This window comes from Zalophus californianus, chromosome 2 (assembly GCF_009762305.2).
Source record: "Zalophus californianus isolate mZalCal1 chromosome 2, mZalCal1.pri.v2, whole genome shotgun sequence".
NCBI classification, from domain to species: domain Eukaryota; kingdom Metazoa; phylum Chordata; class Mammalia; order Carnivora; family Otariidae; genus Zalophus; species Zalophus californianus.
In genome coordinates, this window is record NC_045596.1 from 51,548,903 (window position 1) to 51,562,758 (window position 13,856).

The window sequence follows — 13,856 nt, forward strand, 5'->3', positions numbered from 1 at the left end:
AGTTTATCATTGTTTATGTCCCCCTGGCCTTTTGGCAAAGAATCATATGCATTTCAACTGTCATAATAAATTATACATCCCTTTATGGGTCTGTAACTGCAATTGGTTTGCTAATTCCATTGCCTTTTCTTGCTTCTCTCTCCCTGTCTACCATTGCCCCATCCCAGGCTCTCTCTGGGAACTGAGAGACAAGTAGTCCAATAAATTATAAACATCATTGAAAGTTTGTATGGTGTTACCAACAAATAGATAACACAGGTCATGAGTAAAATGACTTGGTTTGTCTTTCAGAAAATTCCTTTATGACACAGAATAAGTGCATGACTTATACTTCAATTGACGGTCATTCACTTTTTACTTCAGTTTTAGTATTAGTATTTAGAATTAGTATTACTAATTCTTAGATCAGTCTCATAGGAGAAAATTCCATTGGCAATTTCAAACTATATTTGCATTCATTCCTCTTATTCATATTAACTGTTGTTTTTAATTTAACAGTTGATCTTACATGACCAGGTGACAGGGATTTCAATTTTTACAACCAATTGTGAACTAAGCATAGATTTATAGCAATATTATTCACCACTTAATTGCTAAAACTACTTTCAAGTTCATTCTCTATTTGTTAATGAGAACTAATGATTGCATTTCTGAAGTAAAACACACAGGTATTATTTGAATTTCTACCTAAAAAATAATTTAAAAATATGACTCAGTAAAAGAGAGGCAATGGAGATTAGTGGTTTGAGTACAGGTTACAGAGTCATATTCCCTGAGTTTGAATTCCAGCTCTGCCACTTATTAGCTATGTGACACTGGACAAGATATCTAATGTTTTTCAGAAAATTTCATCTGTAAAATGAAAAGTAAAATACTACTATATGATCATAAAGTTGTCGTAAGTAGCTGAACAGATATATCTTAGGATATTAATAACAAAGAGTGACTATTTGATAAAAGTTAGCTATATTTATTCCTTATTTATGAATGCTAATGCAAGGGAACTAGAATAGGACATACAAAGATATTATGAGGCACAATATTTGATAGCAAAACTCAACTTTGATATCAGCTATAATTTTCAATTTAAAAAATGAGAGTATAATTAAGAAAAATCAGAGATTCTCATCAAGAACAAAAAGCCATTTATATCTTGATAATTTAGTGAATTTTATACAGATAGATTAATCCAAGCAATATAAAGAGACATGAGCAAACATCAGGGGGAGGGAAAAGGGATACTCTGCCTAAGAGACATTTTAAACTTAATAAATAATTTTTAAAGTGATTCAAATATCCAAGAAACAAAGGAAAGTGGTGCTATAATCATTGGCAGAAAGTATGAAATTTAACAAAAAGAAATTCATTTGAAGGAGAATTAGAGGTTTTAAGTATCAAGGAACAGTTATGTGGAGAAAAAATCTTATAGGTTTTAGAATTAGATTTTCCAACAAGACAGAGGATCATAGCGGAAGGGAGGGAAAAATGAAACAAGATGAAAGCAGAGAGGGAGACAAACCATAATAGACTCTTAATCTCAGGAAACAAACTGAGGATTGTTGAGTGGAGGGGGGTAAGAGGGATGGGGTGGCTGGGTGATGGACATTGTGGAGGGTATGTGCTATGGTGAGCACTGTGAATTGTGTTAAGACTGATGAATCACAGACCTCTACCCCTGAACAAATAATACATTATATGTTAATTTAAAAAAAACGAAAAAAATAGATTTCTTCAGCCCAGGGATGTAATGGACTAACAGAGTTATGTTTTTGAGGTATAATGTTTGAAGAGCACAAGGATACTAGTAATTGACACACCTAGATTTGAGGAAAGAAGAGAAAACAATAACAAGATAAACATCACAAGGAAAGAGCTTTTCTTTTCCTTTTCCTTGCCCTTCATGGTTTCCTGTAATTTACTTAAACACAACTTTATCAATTTTGACAAATATATTACTAGTCCATAAAAAATTGATAAGTAGAAAAGTTCCATGGAATATCATCCTAATGTCATGGTGGTATTATTTCTGACTTTTTTTTTTTTGGCTTACAGGATCTATTTTGGGTTTTGCACCCAATTTTAACATGTGTGTGTGGTGGGGAGAGGAGGGTGTTCTTCCGTAACAACCTACGCTTGGGACACCACCATGGTGTCCTACAATTTAACTAAATTCTGACACTATCTAACTGGAAGTACCAGCAGATTCTACAAGTTAAGAGTTCAGTCCTACAAGACTGTCCTCCCATTACTTCAGACACCAGTTGCAAGTCCAGGTTGTCACCTGTGCTTCTGACCAACCTCCTATAAAACAAAGTTTCCCAAGACCCCTTCCTCAGGTATCCTTAATTTGCAAGAGCCGCTAACAGAACTCAGAGAAATATTTTACTTATTAGATGACAAGTTTATTATGAAAGGATATACCTCAGAAACAGTCAGGTGGAAAAGATGAATACACAAGGATGGAGAAATGCCTCAGAGTTTCCATGCTTTGTCCGAAAAATAAAACACATTCCCTGAACCTCCACATATTCTCCAGAAGTGCTCTGAATCCAGTCTTGTTGGCTGTTGACAATTGATTCAAACTTTAGAACATTCCCCTCCCCAGAGGCCTGGGGGTGAGACTGAAAGTTCCAAACCTCCTGGCAACAAACCCCCATTCTTAGGTGTAGTCAAAAATTTACCTCATTAACAGTAAAAGACACCTTTGTTGCTGTCATTACTTAGGATATTCCAAGGTTTTTAGGAGTTCTGTGCCAGAAACTAGGATGAAAACCAAATATACATTTCTTATTATAAATCAAAACATCACAGCATCCTAATTTATTTTGATAATTTAAAAAGAAACATGATCTAGAAACACTAAAAAGCATTTACTACGTATAATTTTCTAAAAAAAAAACAAGTATTCAAACTTTAGTGTCAAATAAGGATCTAAGATATTTATGATGAATTATCTAGAAAGAAATTATTCATCAAATGTTTGGTAAAAATGCTCACATTAATCAAAATCTTGCATAGTTAATCTCATCAATTATAAACAAACTTTGATATAAGCTTTGAAAATATAAATATTGATGTCACTTGAAAAACATTTAGTAAATGTTATGTGATTTGTTACTACATAAAGATTGAATCTCATTCAATATTCTTCAAATGTTCAATGGATTTTATATCTCACCCAACTTTAAAACTGTGGATTTGTCAATGCTAAATGAACAAACCTTTTAGAGTCTCTAAACATAAGAGAATTTAAATAAAGATTACAGCAGAAACAAATGATATAGAAACAAAGAAGAGTAGAAAAGAATAACAAAACTAAGAGCTGGTTCTTCAAAAGAATTAATAAAATTGATAAACCCTTAGCCAGACTTATCAAAAAGAAAAGAGGAAGGACCCAAATAAATAAAATCACAAATGGAAGAAGAGAGATCACAACCAACAGGACAGAAATTCAAACAATTATAAGAGAATATTATGAAAAATTATATGCCAACAAACTGGCCAATGTGGAAGAAATGGATAAATTCCTAGAAACATACAAACTACTAAAAGAGAAACAGGAAGAAATAGAAAATTTGAACAGACCCATAACAAGCAAAGAAATGGAACCAACCAACAAAGTCCTGGTGGAGATGGCTTCCCAGGGAAATTTTACCAGACGTTTAAAGAAGAGTTAATATCTATTCTCCGACTGTTCAAAAAAATAGAAATGGAAGGAAAACTTCCAAGCTCCTTCTATGAGGCCAGCATTACCTTGATTCCAAAACCAGACAAAGATCTCATTACAGAGGAGAATTACAGGCCAATACCAGCATTACCTTGATTCCAAAACCAGACAAAGATCTCATTACAGAGGAGAATTACAGGCCAATACCATACAGGCCATACCAATACCATACTCCTTCTATGAGGCCAGCATTACCTTGATTCCAAAACCAGACAAAGATCTCATTACAGAGGAGAATTACAGGCCAATACCAAATTACAGGCCAATACCATCAAATCCAACAGTACATTAAAAGAATTATTCACCATGATCAAGTGGGATTTATTCCTGGGCTGCATGGCTGGTTCAATATTCACAAATCAATCAACATGATATGCCACATTACTAAATGAAAGGATAAGAACCATATGATCATCTCAGTAGATGCAGAAAAAGCATTTGACAAAATACAACACCCATTCTTGATAAAAGCCCTCAACAAAGTAGGGACAGATAGAATATACCTCAATATCATAAAGGTCATATGTGAAAGACCAAAAGCTAATATCATCCTCAATGGAGAAAAACAGAGAGCTTTTCCCTTATGGTCAGGAACAAGACAGGGATGTCAACTCTCACCACTATATTTAACACAGTACTGGAAGTCTTAACCTTAGCAGTCAGACAACAAAAAGAAATAAAAGACATCCAAATCGTGAAGGAAGAAGTCAAACTTTCACTATTTGTAGAGGACATGGTACTCTATATAGAAAACCTGAAAGACTCGGGAAGGGCGCCTGGGTGGCTCAGATGGTTAAGCGTCTGCCTTCGGCTCAGGTCATGATCCCAGAGTCCTGGGATCGAGTCCCGCATCAGGCTCCCTGCTCTGCGGGGAGGCTGCTTCTGCCTCTGCCTCTCTCTCTCTCTCTCTCTCTGACTCTCATGAATAAATAAATAAAACATTTAAAAAAAAAAAAAACCTGAAAGACTCCACCAAAAATTGCTAGAACTAATACATGAATTTAACAAAGTCACAGGATATAAAATCAATGTACAGAAATCTGTTGCACATATACACCAATAATGAAGCAGCAGAAAAAGAAATCAAGCGATTGATTCTATTTGGAATTGAACCACAGACCATAAAATACTAAGAATAAACCTAATCAAAGAGATAAAAGATCTGTACTCTGAAACTATAGAACACTTATGAAAGAAATTGAAGGGACACAAAGAAATGGAAAAACATTCCACACTCAGGGATTGGAAAATCATTGTTAAAATGTCTATCCTACCCAAAGCAATCTACACATTTAATTCAACCCGTACCAGAACTAATCTTCTGACAAATCAGGAAAGAATACCCAATGGAAAAAGACAGTCTCTTCAACAAAGGGTTTTGGGAAAACTGGACAGCCACATGCAGAATGAAACTGGACTACATACAAAAATAAATTCAAAATTGAATAAAGACCTAAATGTGAGACAGGAAACCATCAAAATCCTAGAGGACAAAACAGACAGCAACCTCTTTGACCTTGGCTGGAGCACCTTCTTACTAGATAAGTCTCCGGAGGGAAAGGAAACAAAAGCAAAGGTAAACTATTGGGACTTTATCAAAATAAAAATCTCCGCACAATAAAGGAAACAATCAACCAAACTAACAGGCAACATACAGAATGGGAGAAGATATTTGTGAAAGGCATATCTGAAAAAGTGTTGGTGTCCAAAATCTATAAAGAATTTACCAAATTCAACGCCCCAAAAAATAAGAATCCAGTTAAGAAATGGGCAGAAGATATGAATACACATTTTTCCAAAGAAGACAGCCAAATGGCTAATAGACACATGAAAAGATGCTCAACATCACTCATCATCAAGGAAGTACAAATTAAAACCATGATGAGATACCACCTCACACCTGTCAGAATGACTAAAATTAACAACACAAGAAACAATAGATGTTGGTGAGGATGTGGAGAAATGTGAATGATCTTAACACTGTTGGTGGGAATGCAAACTGGTGCAGGCACTCTAGAACACAGTATGGAGGTTCCTCAAAAAGTTAAAAAGAGAGCTATTGTATGACCCAGCAATTGCACTACTAGGTTTTTAATCCAAAGGATACAATAATACAGATTTGAAGGGTACATGCACCCTGATGTTTATAGCAGCATTATCAACAATAGCTAAACTTTGGAAAGAGCCCAAATGTCCCTCTGGTGGGCTAAAGAAGATGTGTGTGTGTGTGTGTGTGTGTGTGTGTGTGTGTGTGTATATATATATAATGAAATATATAATTATATATTTATAATTATATACAATTATATATTTTATATATATATAATATATAATTAGCTCAGCCCTCCAAAAGAATGAAATCTTGCCATATGCAACAATGTGGATAGAGGTAGGGTGTACTAGGCTAAATGAAGTAAGTCAGAGAAAGATAAATACCATATGATTTCACTCATATGTGGAATTTAAGAAACAAAACAGATGAACAGAGAAGAAGAAACAAACAATGAGACTCTTAATGATAGAGAACAAACTGTGGGTTGATGGAGGGAACTCAATGCGGGATGGGTTAGATGGGTAATGGGTATTAAAAGGGGCACTTTTGATCAGCACTGGGTGTTATATGTAGGTGATGAAACACTGAATTCTACTCCTGAAGTCAATATTGCACAGTATGTTCACTAACTAGAATTGAAGTAAAAATTAATATATATTATATTTATATTATTTTATTGTATTTATTATTTATTTTAGTATATACATTTATTATATTATATTTATACTATATATAAATAATTTTTTTTAAAGAGAGTTTTATTTGAGCCTAAGTTAGGATAGTTGCCCAGGAAACATGCTCTTCACAGGGAAGAAAGTGCTCTTGAGAATGAAGAGTTTTTATAGGGTTATATACTTTGTACTTCTTGTAAAATCTCAAAGGATTATAGATTAGCAAATATGTAGAAATCACAAATTTTAGTGTTAAGGAATGGAGGCAGTAGGAGAACTGATTGATATCTTACGGACAAGATGGTTTTCCTTTAGGCTACTCATTTATAAAGCAAGTGTACAAGGTATGCTTGGTGGGCCATTAATCAGCCTTTTGGTTTAAATGAAGTTTATACACAGTCCTGTTAACTTAGAAAGAAATCTAAAATGGCTTCCGATGTATATCAGATCTGTAGAGTTTTTACTATCATCCATTTTAATTATAACTATGGTATCTACCTACACCAATCACAGATGTCATCATTCATAATAAGTGGTTGATGGCTAGTTCTTTTTAGAGATTATGCATGAAATGGTAATAGTATTCAGAGCACCTTATCTTGTTGTGATTGCAAATCACTTTTAGCTACAAAACCAGTAAAAGTTTTTAAAGATTTGAAAAATAGGAGTTTTTTTTAAAACTATTTAGATGAAATCCTACCTTTATACAACTTTGTACAGCAATAGTATTGTTTAATCTTTGCTTTAGATTCCTTGGCTTCCTCCCTAAGACAAGTAATGACAGAGTTCTGAAAGAATATATTCACTAGACATTTGCTTTAAAAAATCTTTAAATTCTTTTTATTAATATATCTTCTATTTTATCCATGCTAACTATTTGTCCATCCCTTTTCTAAGGAGGTCTAGATTATAAGAATTTAAATACTTTGGAGTATGATAAAGCACAACAAAATAACTTGTAACATTTGGGCAGACATTTCCCACTATAATTTACTTGTTATTCTGGCAAACATTTTGATTTTGATTGATTAAATCCACAAAATGGAATATATCATTACAGATTTAAATTAGTATATACACAGTTGGCTATGGCTTTTTATAAGTTCTATTATGTTTTAAAAATATTAACAATTATTCTGATAAAGTCATATTGTACCCCAAAAGATAATTAACTTAAATTTAAAATAAAGAAATCATGGAATAGTTATTGATTTAAGTAACATGAAATAAGGTAATGCTACTCAGCTTGAATATGTAATAGAGTTGTTATTTGCTTTGTTTTGTTTTTAAGATTTTATTTATTTGACAGAGAGCAAGGCAGAGATAGATCATGAGCAGGGGGAAGGGGTCAACAGAAAAGCAGACTCCCCGCTGATGGGGGAGCCCAATGTGGGACTCCACCCAGGTCCCCGGGATCATGACCTGAGCCAAAGGCAGATGCTTAACCATCTGAGCCACCCAGGTGCCCCAAGTTTATTTATTTATTTATTTTTTTAATGGAGGTTTTTTTTTTTTTTAAGATTTTATTTATTTGACAGAGAGACAGCGAGAGAGGGAACACAAGCAGGGGGAGTGGGAGAGGGAGAGGCAGGCTTCCCGCAGAGCAAGGAGCCCGATATGGGGCTCGATTCCAGGACCCTGAGATCATGACCTGAGCCAAAGGCAGATGCTTAACGACTAAGCCACCCAGGGGCCCCAAGTTTGTTTTTTAACATGGAGGTTTTTTTTTTTTAATTCCTTGAAATCTTAGAAAATATTCACATAGTTTTAGTCACAGTGTCCCCTAGACTTCTACGATTCTTAATTTTTCAGCTTAACTTTAACAAGGTTTAATTCTTCTGCACAACCTTTATGAGAAAATGAGAGTAAACAGAGTATGACATATAGGGCCATGAGCACGATGTCTCTGAGAATCTCTAGGAAAGGCTTCAAAATACAACCAAGAACAATCATCACAAATGTGAATAAAGACATGTGTGGAGATACAGAAAGACTGGGGGAGTATTGCAGCTGAGGCATTTCATAAATTTTTAGTGATTAAAAATGAGAAGAGGATAAATAGATGAAAGTGTATATGTGTGCATATGTATAATTTAAAGTTTTATTAAAATCTCTTTTTCATGGGTGCCTGGGTGACTCAGATGGTTAAGCGTCTACCTTCGGCTCAGGTCATGATCCCAGGGTCCTGGGATCGAGTCCCACATCGGGCTCCCTGCTCCTTGGGAGCCTACTTCTCCCTCTGCCTCTCTCTCTCTCTCTGTCTCTCATGAATAAATAAATAAAATCTTTAAAAAAAAAAGAATCTCTTTTTCATGAAACCATTGCTATTTCTCTCTTATTTTAATGACTAATATTTTAATTATGGTTTTCTTCCCATTCTATTTCTTCACCAGCCTGACTGCCATGGTATTACCAGGGTAATGTAAAAGATGATTCTTATAACAAAACTGAACTAAATAATTATAAACCCTGGAAGAGGATAAGATAGTCATTTTACAGGGCAAGAAAATCGCAGTAAAGAAAGTTTAAAAATAGAACAAAGAAAAATGTAAAGCTGACACAAAGTCAGAGAAATAGCAGGGAGACCAGAAATCAAGATCAGTCAAAACACCTAAGAGAACAAATAGAGATGAAAGACAAAAAAGGAGAACTCTCCTTCCAGGAAACCCAGTCTTCTGATGAATGTCTTTCTTTCTTTACAAGATTAACAATTAACATTATTATAACAGCAGGGCATGCAAATAAACAGCATCAGAAGTATCATAATAAAAAAATTTATTCTGGGGGTGCCTGGGTGGCTCAGTCGTTAAGCGTCTGCCTTCGGCTCGGGTCATGATCCCAGGGTCCTGGGATTGAGCCCCGCATCGGGCTCCCTGCTCGGCGGGAAGCCTGCTTCTCCCTCTCCCACTCCCCCTGCTTGTGTTCCCTCTCTCGCTATCTCTCTCTGTCAAATAAATAAATAAAAAAATAAAATCCTAAAAAAAAAAGTTAAAAAAATTTATTCTGTGTCAGAAAGTAAAGAAATGTTTGTAAAAAATCTAACAATTGTAGTTACATATATAAGATTATTATTATTTGAATTTATTTATGAAATTCAACAAGATATGCAATGCTATTGGGTTTAAATATGCTAAACATAAACATAAAATATTAAAGCAATCAACACATAATTTTGTTTTGTTTCATTTTTACCGTTGTAAAATTGTTAGTGTTAGCACTTTTTTTCCTTGCCTTTTATTATTTGGTAGACACAATAAACATAATGTCCGATTTAATTGACTTACAGAAAATTCTCTATAATGTAATACAGCAAAAAAATGTTTTTGTGCTTTTTAAAACTGAAATACTAGTAAGTTTTTGAAATAAAGTATAATGAATGAAAATTGCCTGAATATTACAGTTTTTATTAAAGTGTAATTTACACATAATACATGATTTTCAGGTGTGCAACATACTGACTCAACACCTACATATATTATGAAATGATCACCTCAATAAGTTACTATCTGTCACCATACAACGTTTTTATACTGACTATATTTCCTATGCTGTATACCACATTCCCATGTGTTATTTATTTCATAAATGGATGACTGTACTTCTTAATATCTTTCAACTACTTTATCCATCTCCCTATTCCCCTACCTTCAGGCAATCATTAGTTTTCTGTATTTATGAGTCTCTTTCTGTTTTGGTTTGTTGATTCATTTGTTTTGGTTTTAAGAGTCCATATGTAAGTAAAGTCATATGATATTTGTCTTTCTCTGCCTTATTTTGCTTAACATAATACTCTCTAGTTCTATCTATGTTGTTAAAACAGATATTTTTTTTACGGCTGAGTAATATCCTGGTGTGTGTGTGTGTGTGTGTTGTGTATGTGTACCATATCTTTTTATCCATCATCTATTGATGGACACTTAGGTGGACACTTATGCTTTCATATATTTGTTAGTGTAAATAACGCTCTGATAAACATAAGGGGTGCATTCATTTTTTGAATTAGTGTTTTGATTTTATTTGGTTAAATACCCACAAGTGGAATTGTTGGATCATATGGTAGTTCTATTTTTAATATTTTACAGAATCTCCACGCTGTTTTCCACAGTGGCTGTACCAATTTACATTTCCACCAACAGGGCACAAGGATTCCCTTTTCCCACATCCTCACCAACACATTTTCTTTCTTGTCTTTTTGAAAATAACAGTTCTGAGAGATGTGAAATGATACCTCACTGTGGTATTAATTTGCATTTCTTTCATGATTAGTTATATTGAGCATCTTTTCATGTTGGCCACATAAAATATGGTACAATAAATACAATTATTTGAATATTATTTTTCTTTAAGTGTTGGGTATACTTTATAAAATAACAGTCATTTTATAAAAATGAAAAGGTCACAATTTACATATAGTTGTTAAAGATTAAATATATGGCTAGGAAAATAAATAAAGTAATAGTCGCCAAGAAATCATTAAGTCTAGGGTGCCTGGGTGATTCAGTTGTTTAAACCACTGCCTTGGCTTGGGTCATGATCCTGGAGTCATAGAATCGAGTCCCGCATTGGGCTTCCTGATCAGTGGGGAGTCGGCTTCTCCTTCTTACCCTCACCCGTCTTGTGTTCTCTCTCTCTCTCTCTCTCTCAAATAAATAAATAAAATGTTTATTTTTTTATTTTCATTTTTTTAAAGATTTTTATTTATTTATTTGAGAGAGAGACAATGAGAGATAGAGAGCAGGAGAGGGAAGAGGGTCAGAGGGAGAAGCAGACTCCCCCCTGAGCAGGGAGCCCGATGTGGGACTCGATCCTGGGACTCCAGGATCATGACCTGAGCCGAAGGCAGTCGCTTACCCAACTGAGCCACCCAGGTGCCCAATAAATAAAATCTTTAAAAAGGTCCTCTAAAGAAAGCATTGTCTAAAAAAAAAGAGAAATCATTAAGTCTTGATATAGCTTTTAAAACTAATCACATTATTGTCACATATATTCTTAACATTTTATTTATTTATTTATTTATTTATTTATTTATTTAGAGAGCATGAGTGGCAGAAAGAGAGGGAGAGACACCCAAGTAAGCTCCACGCTAAACACGGAGTCCAACCCTAGGCTCAATCCCACAACCCTGAGATCATAACTTGAGCAGAAACCAATAGTCCAGTGCTCAACTGACTGAAGCACCCAGATGCCCCTGTCTTATTTTTAATTATCCATGTCAGAAACTGGACATTTCTAAGATTTTCTGCAAACTACTTATTATTAGAAATAGGCTCTAGACCACATACAGAACTTCTGGCTCAAAATGTTTTAAGATTTCTTGTAATTGTTATGTATATCTATATATACTGTAAACTATCATACAAGCAGTCATAGACTTACACATCATCGTAATTGCACGTTCCTTCTACACATGCATTAGCCTTTGATTCATTTCTTCTTTTTCAGACAAGAGTAGAAATCATATTTTTATTATGTTGTCATTATTAATTTAAATACAAACATTTTCTTGCAACTTTCTACTTTATAGTAAAAGCATTATTTTCAAATGTCCTCTCACTTATTACTACAATCTAAACTTTCTGAAACCACCTCATTAAATAAGTTTAGTCTAAGTCTTTCCAAAGATGACAATAATTATTTGTTTGATAACCATATTTTTTGCAAAGATAGGAATAACACAAACAACTCCATTAATATGCAAATAAACTGGAAACATTTGTGTAAATAATCAGGATAATATTGTTAACATAGGTAATGTGATGAGGCACAAAACTGTAGTCTGGAAAAGTTCTCCCTAATTTAGAAAGTACTGGCAAAAATATACAGGGAAATTTATTTTCATTCTAAAAGTTAGAGAATCAATTCCATGACAGATCTCTGCACTTGTTTTTTCCTCTTTTCTTTATCATAATCCCTTTCTGGTTCATTTCTGCGTATTTAAATCCTACATGTCTTTGAGGTAAATATTAGAACCTACCTTCCCAAAGAATTTTAAACAGGTTAAGCATATTTTAAATAATTCTATTCCATACTATATATGCTTTCTGTTCCTATTAAAAGTTCTACCTACTTTACTCTAAATTATTTTTAAACTGTTTGATGGGGCACCTGGGTGGCTCAGTTGGTTAAGCGACTGCCTTGGGCTCAGGTCATGATCCTGGAGTCCCAGGATCGAGTCCCAGGATCACGTCCCGCCTCGGGCTCCCTGCTCAGCAGGGAGTCTGCTTCTCTCTCTGACCTTCCCCCTCTCATGTACTCTCTCTGTCTCATTCTCTCTCTCAAATAAATAAATAAAATCTTTAAAAAATAAATAAACTGATGCATTAAATTGTGAGCTTTAAGATTTTCAGAAAAGAAATATTGTTCAAATAAATACAAGAGATTGAAAGTGCTCACTAGCAAAAACCATACAATGTACAACACAAAGAATGAACTCTGATGTAAACTATGGACCTTGGGAAATAATGATTTGTCAATGCAGGTTCATGAACTGTAACAATTGTACTACTCTGATGTGAAATGTTGGTGGGAGATGTGTGAGAGCAGAGGGTATATAAGAACTCTGTGTATTTGCTGCTTAGTTTTGCTATGAATCTAAAACTGCTCTAAAATTAAAGTCTATAAAAAATGCTTCCTAGTAATTATAGACATTTTCATGATGTTTAAGTTATGAGTAAACATTATGGTAAAATTGTAAAATAAAAATCCAATTTAAATAAACCTCATATAAATATTTCTAAGTAAATAACAAAGACACCTCTTAATGAGGTAAATTTGGCTATTAATGAAATTAAATAGTATAGCTTTAATTTACTGTAAAAGAATCCCTATGTGAAAGAGATTTGACCAGTATAAATACATGGAGTAAAGTTTTTGCTTAATATTTTGCTTTCATATAAGTAAATACTTTTTTTTTTGATACTAAGAAAATAGGTTTTATTGCTTATATTACTTGCTTTTGCCTACCAGGAATTTGTATTTGTCAACTATGTATCATAAGAAAAACCAATATTCTTGAAAATAATTTCAGTTGTAGATTATAAATAAAAATAATATTGTAACTTGTTTAAATATGAAGGAGAAAATAATTTTGTGAAAAACTTAAGAGTATTGTGGATTAGAGTTAGATATGAAAATATAGTCAAGAGATATATAGCACATTATTTCTGAGTTTCCTGTAAAAATAAGATTTCCATACACTGTTTCCATCATAATATTGAACTTATTCTTACAGATACATTTGAACCAATTTGAGAAAACTGTAATATAAATTCTAAATTATGTACAAAACTTACATGCTTTGTGGAATTTTTGTTTAACATCATGAATAGTGGATGTTTGCACCACCTGAAAAAGAAAAGAAAATATAATTATTTTTAAAAAGTATTTTTTGTTTGCTATATTTTTA

General features: G+C 33.6%; 1 protein-coding gene across 2 annotated transcripts in view; it reads right to left on the reverse strand.

The window, feature by feature from the left end:
• The window catches only part of TECRL (trans-2,3-enoyl-CoA reductase like), a 111,381-nt gene that overhangs the window by 70,419 nt on the left and 27,106 nt on the right, over positions 1 to 13,856 (reverse strand). For both annotated transcript variants that reach the window (XM_027597500.2, XM_027597499.2), the window contains exon 2: positions 13,744 to 13,795. In XM_027597500.2, coding sequence (XP_027453301.1) covers positions 13,744 to 13,795 — 52 coding nt within the window. The remainder of the gene's footprint in view (positions 1 to 13,743; positions 13,796 to 13,856) is intronic.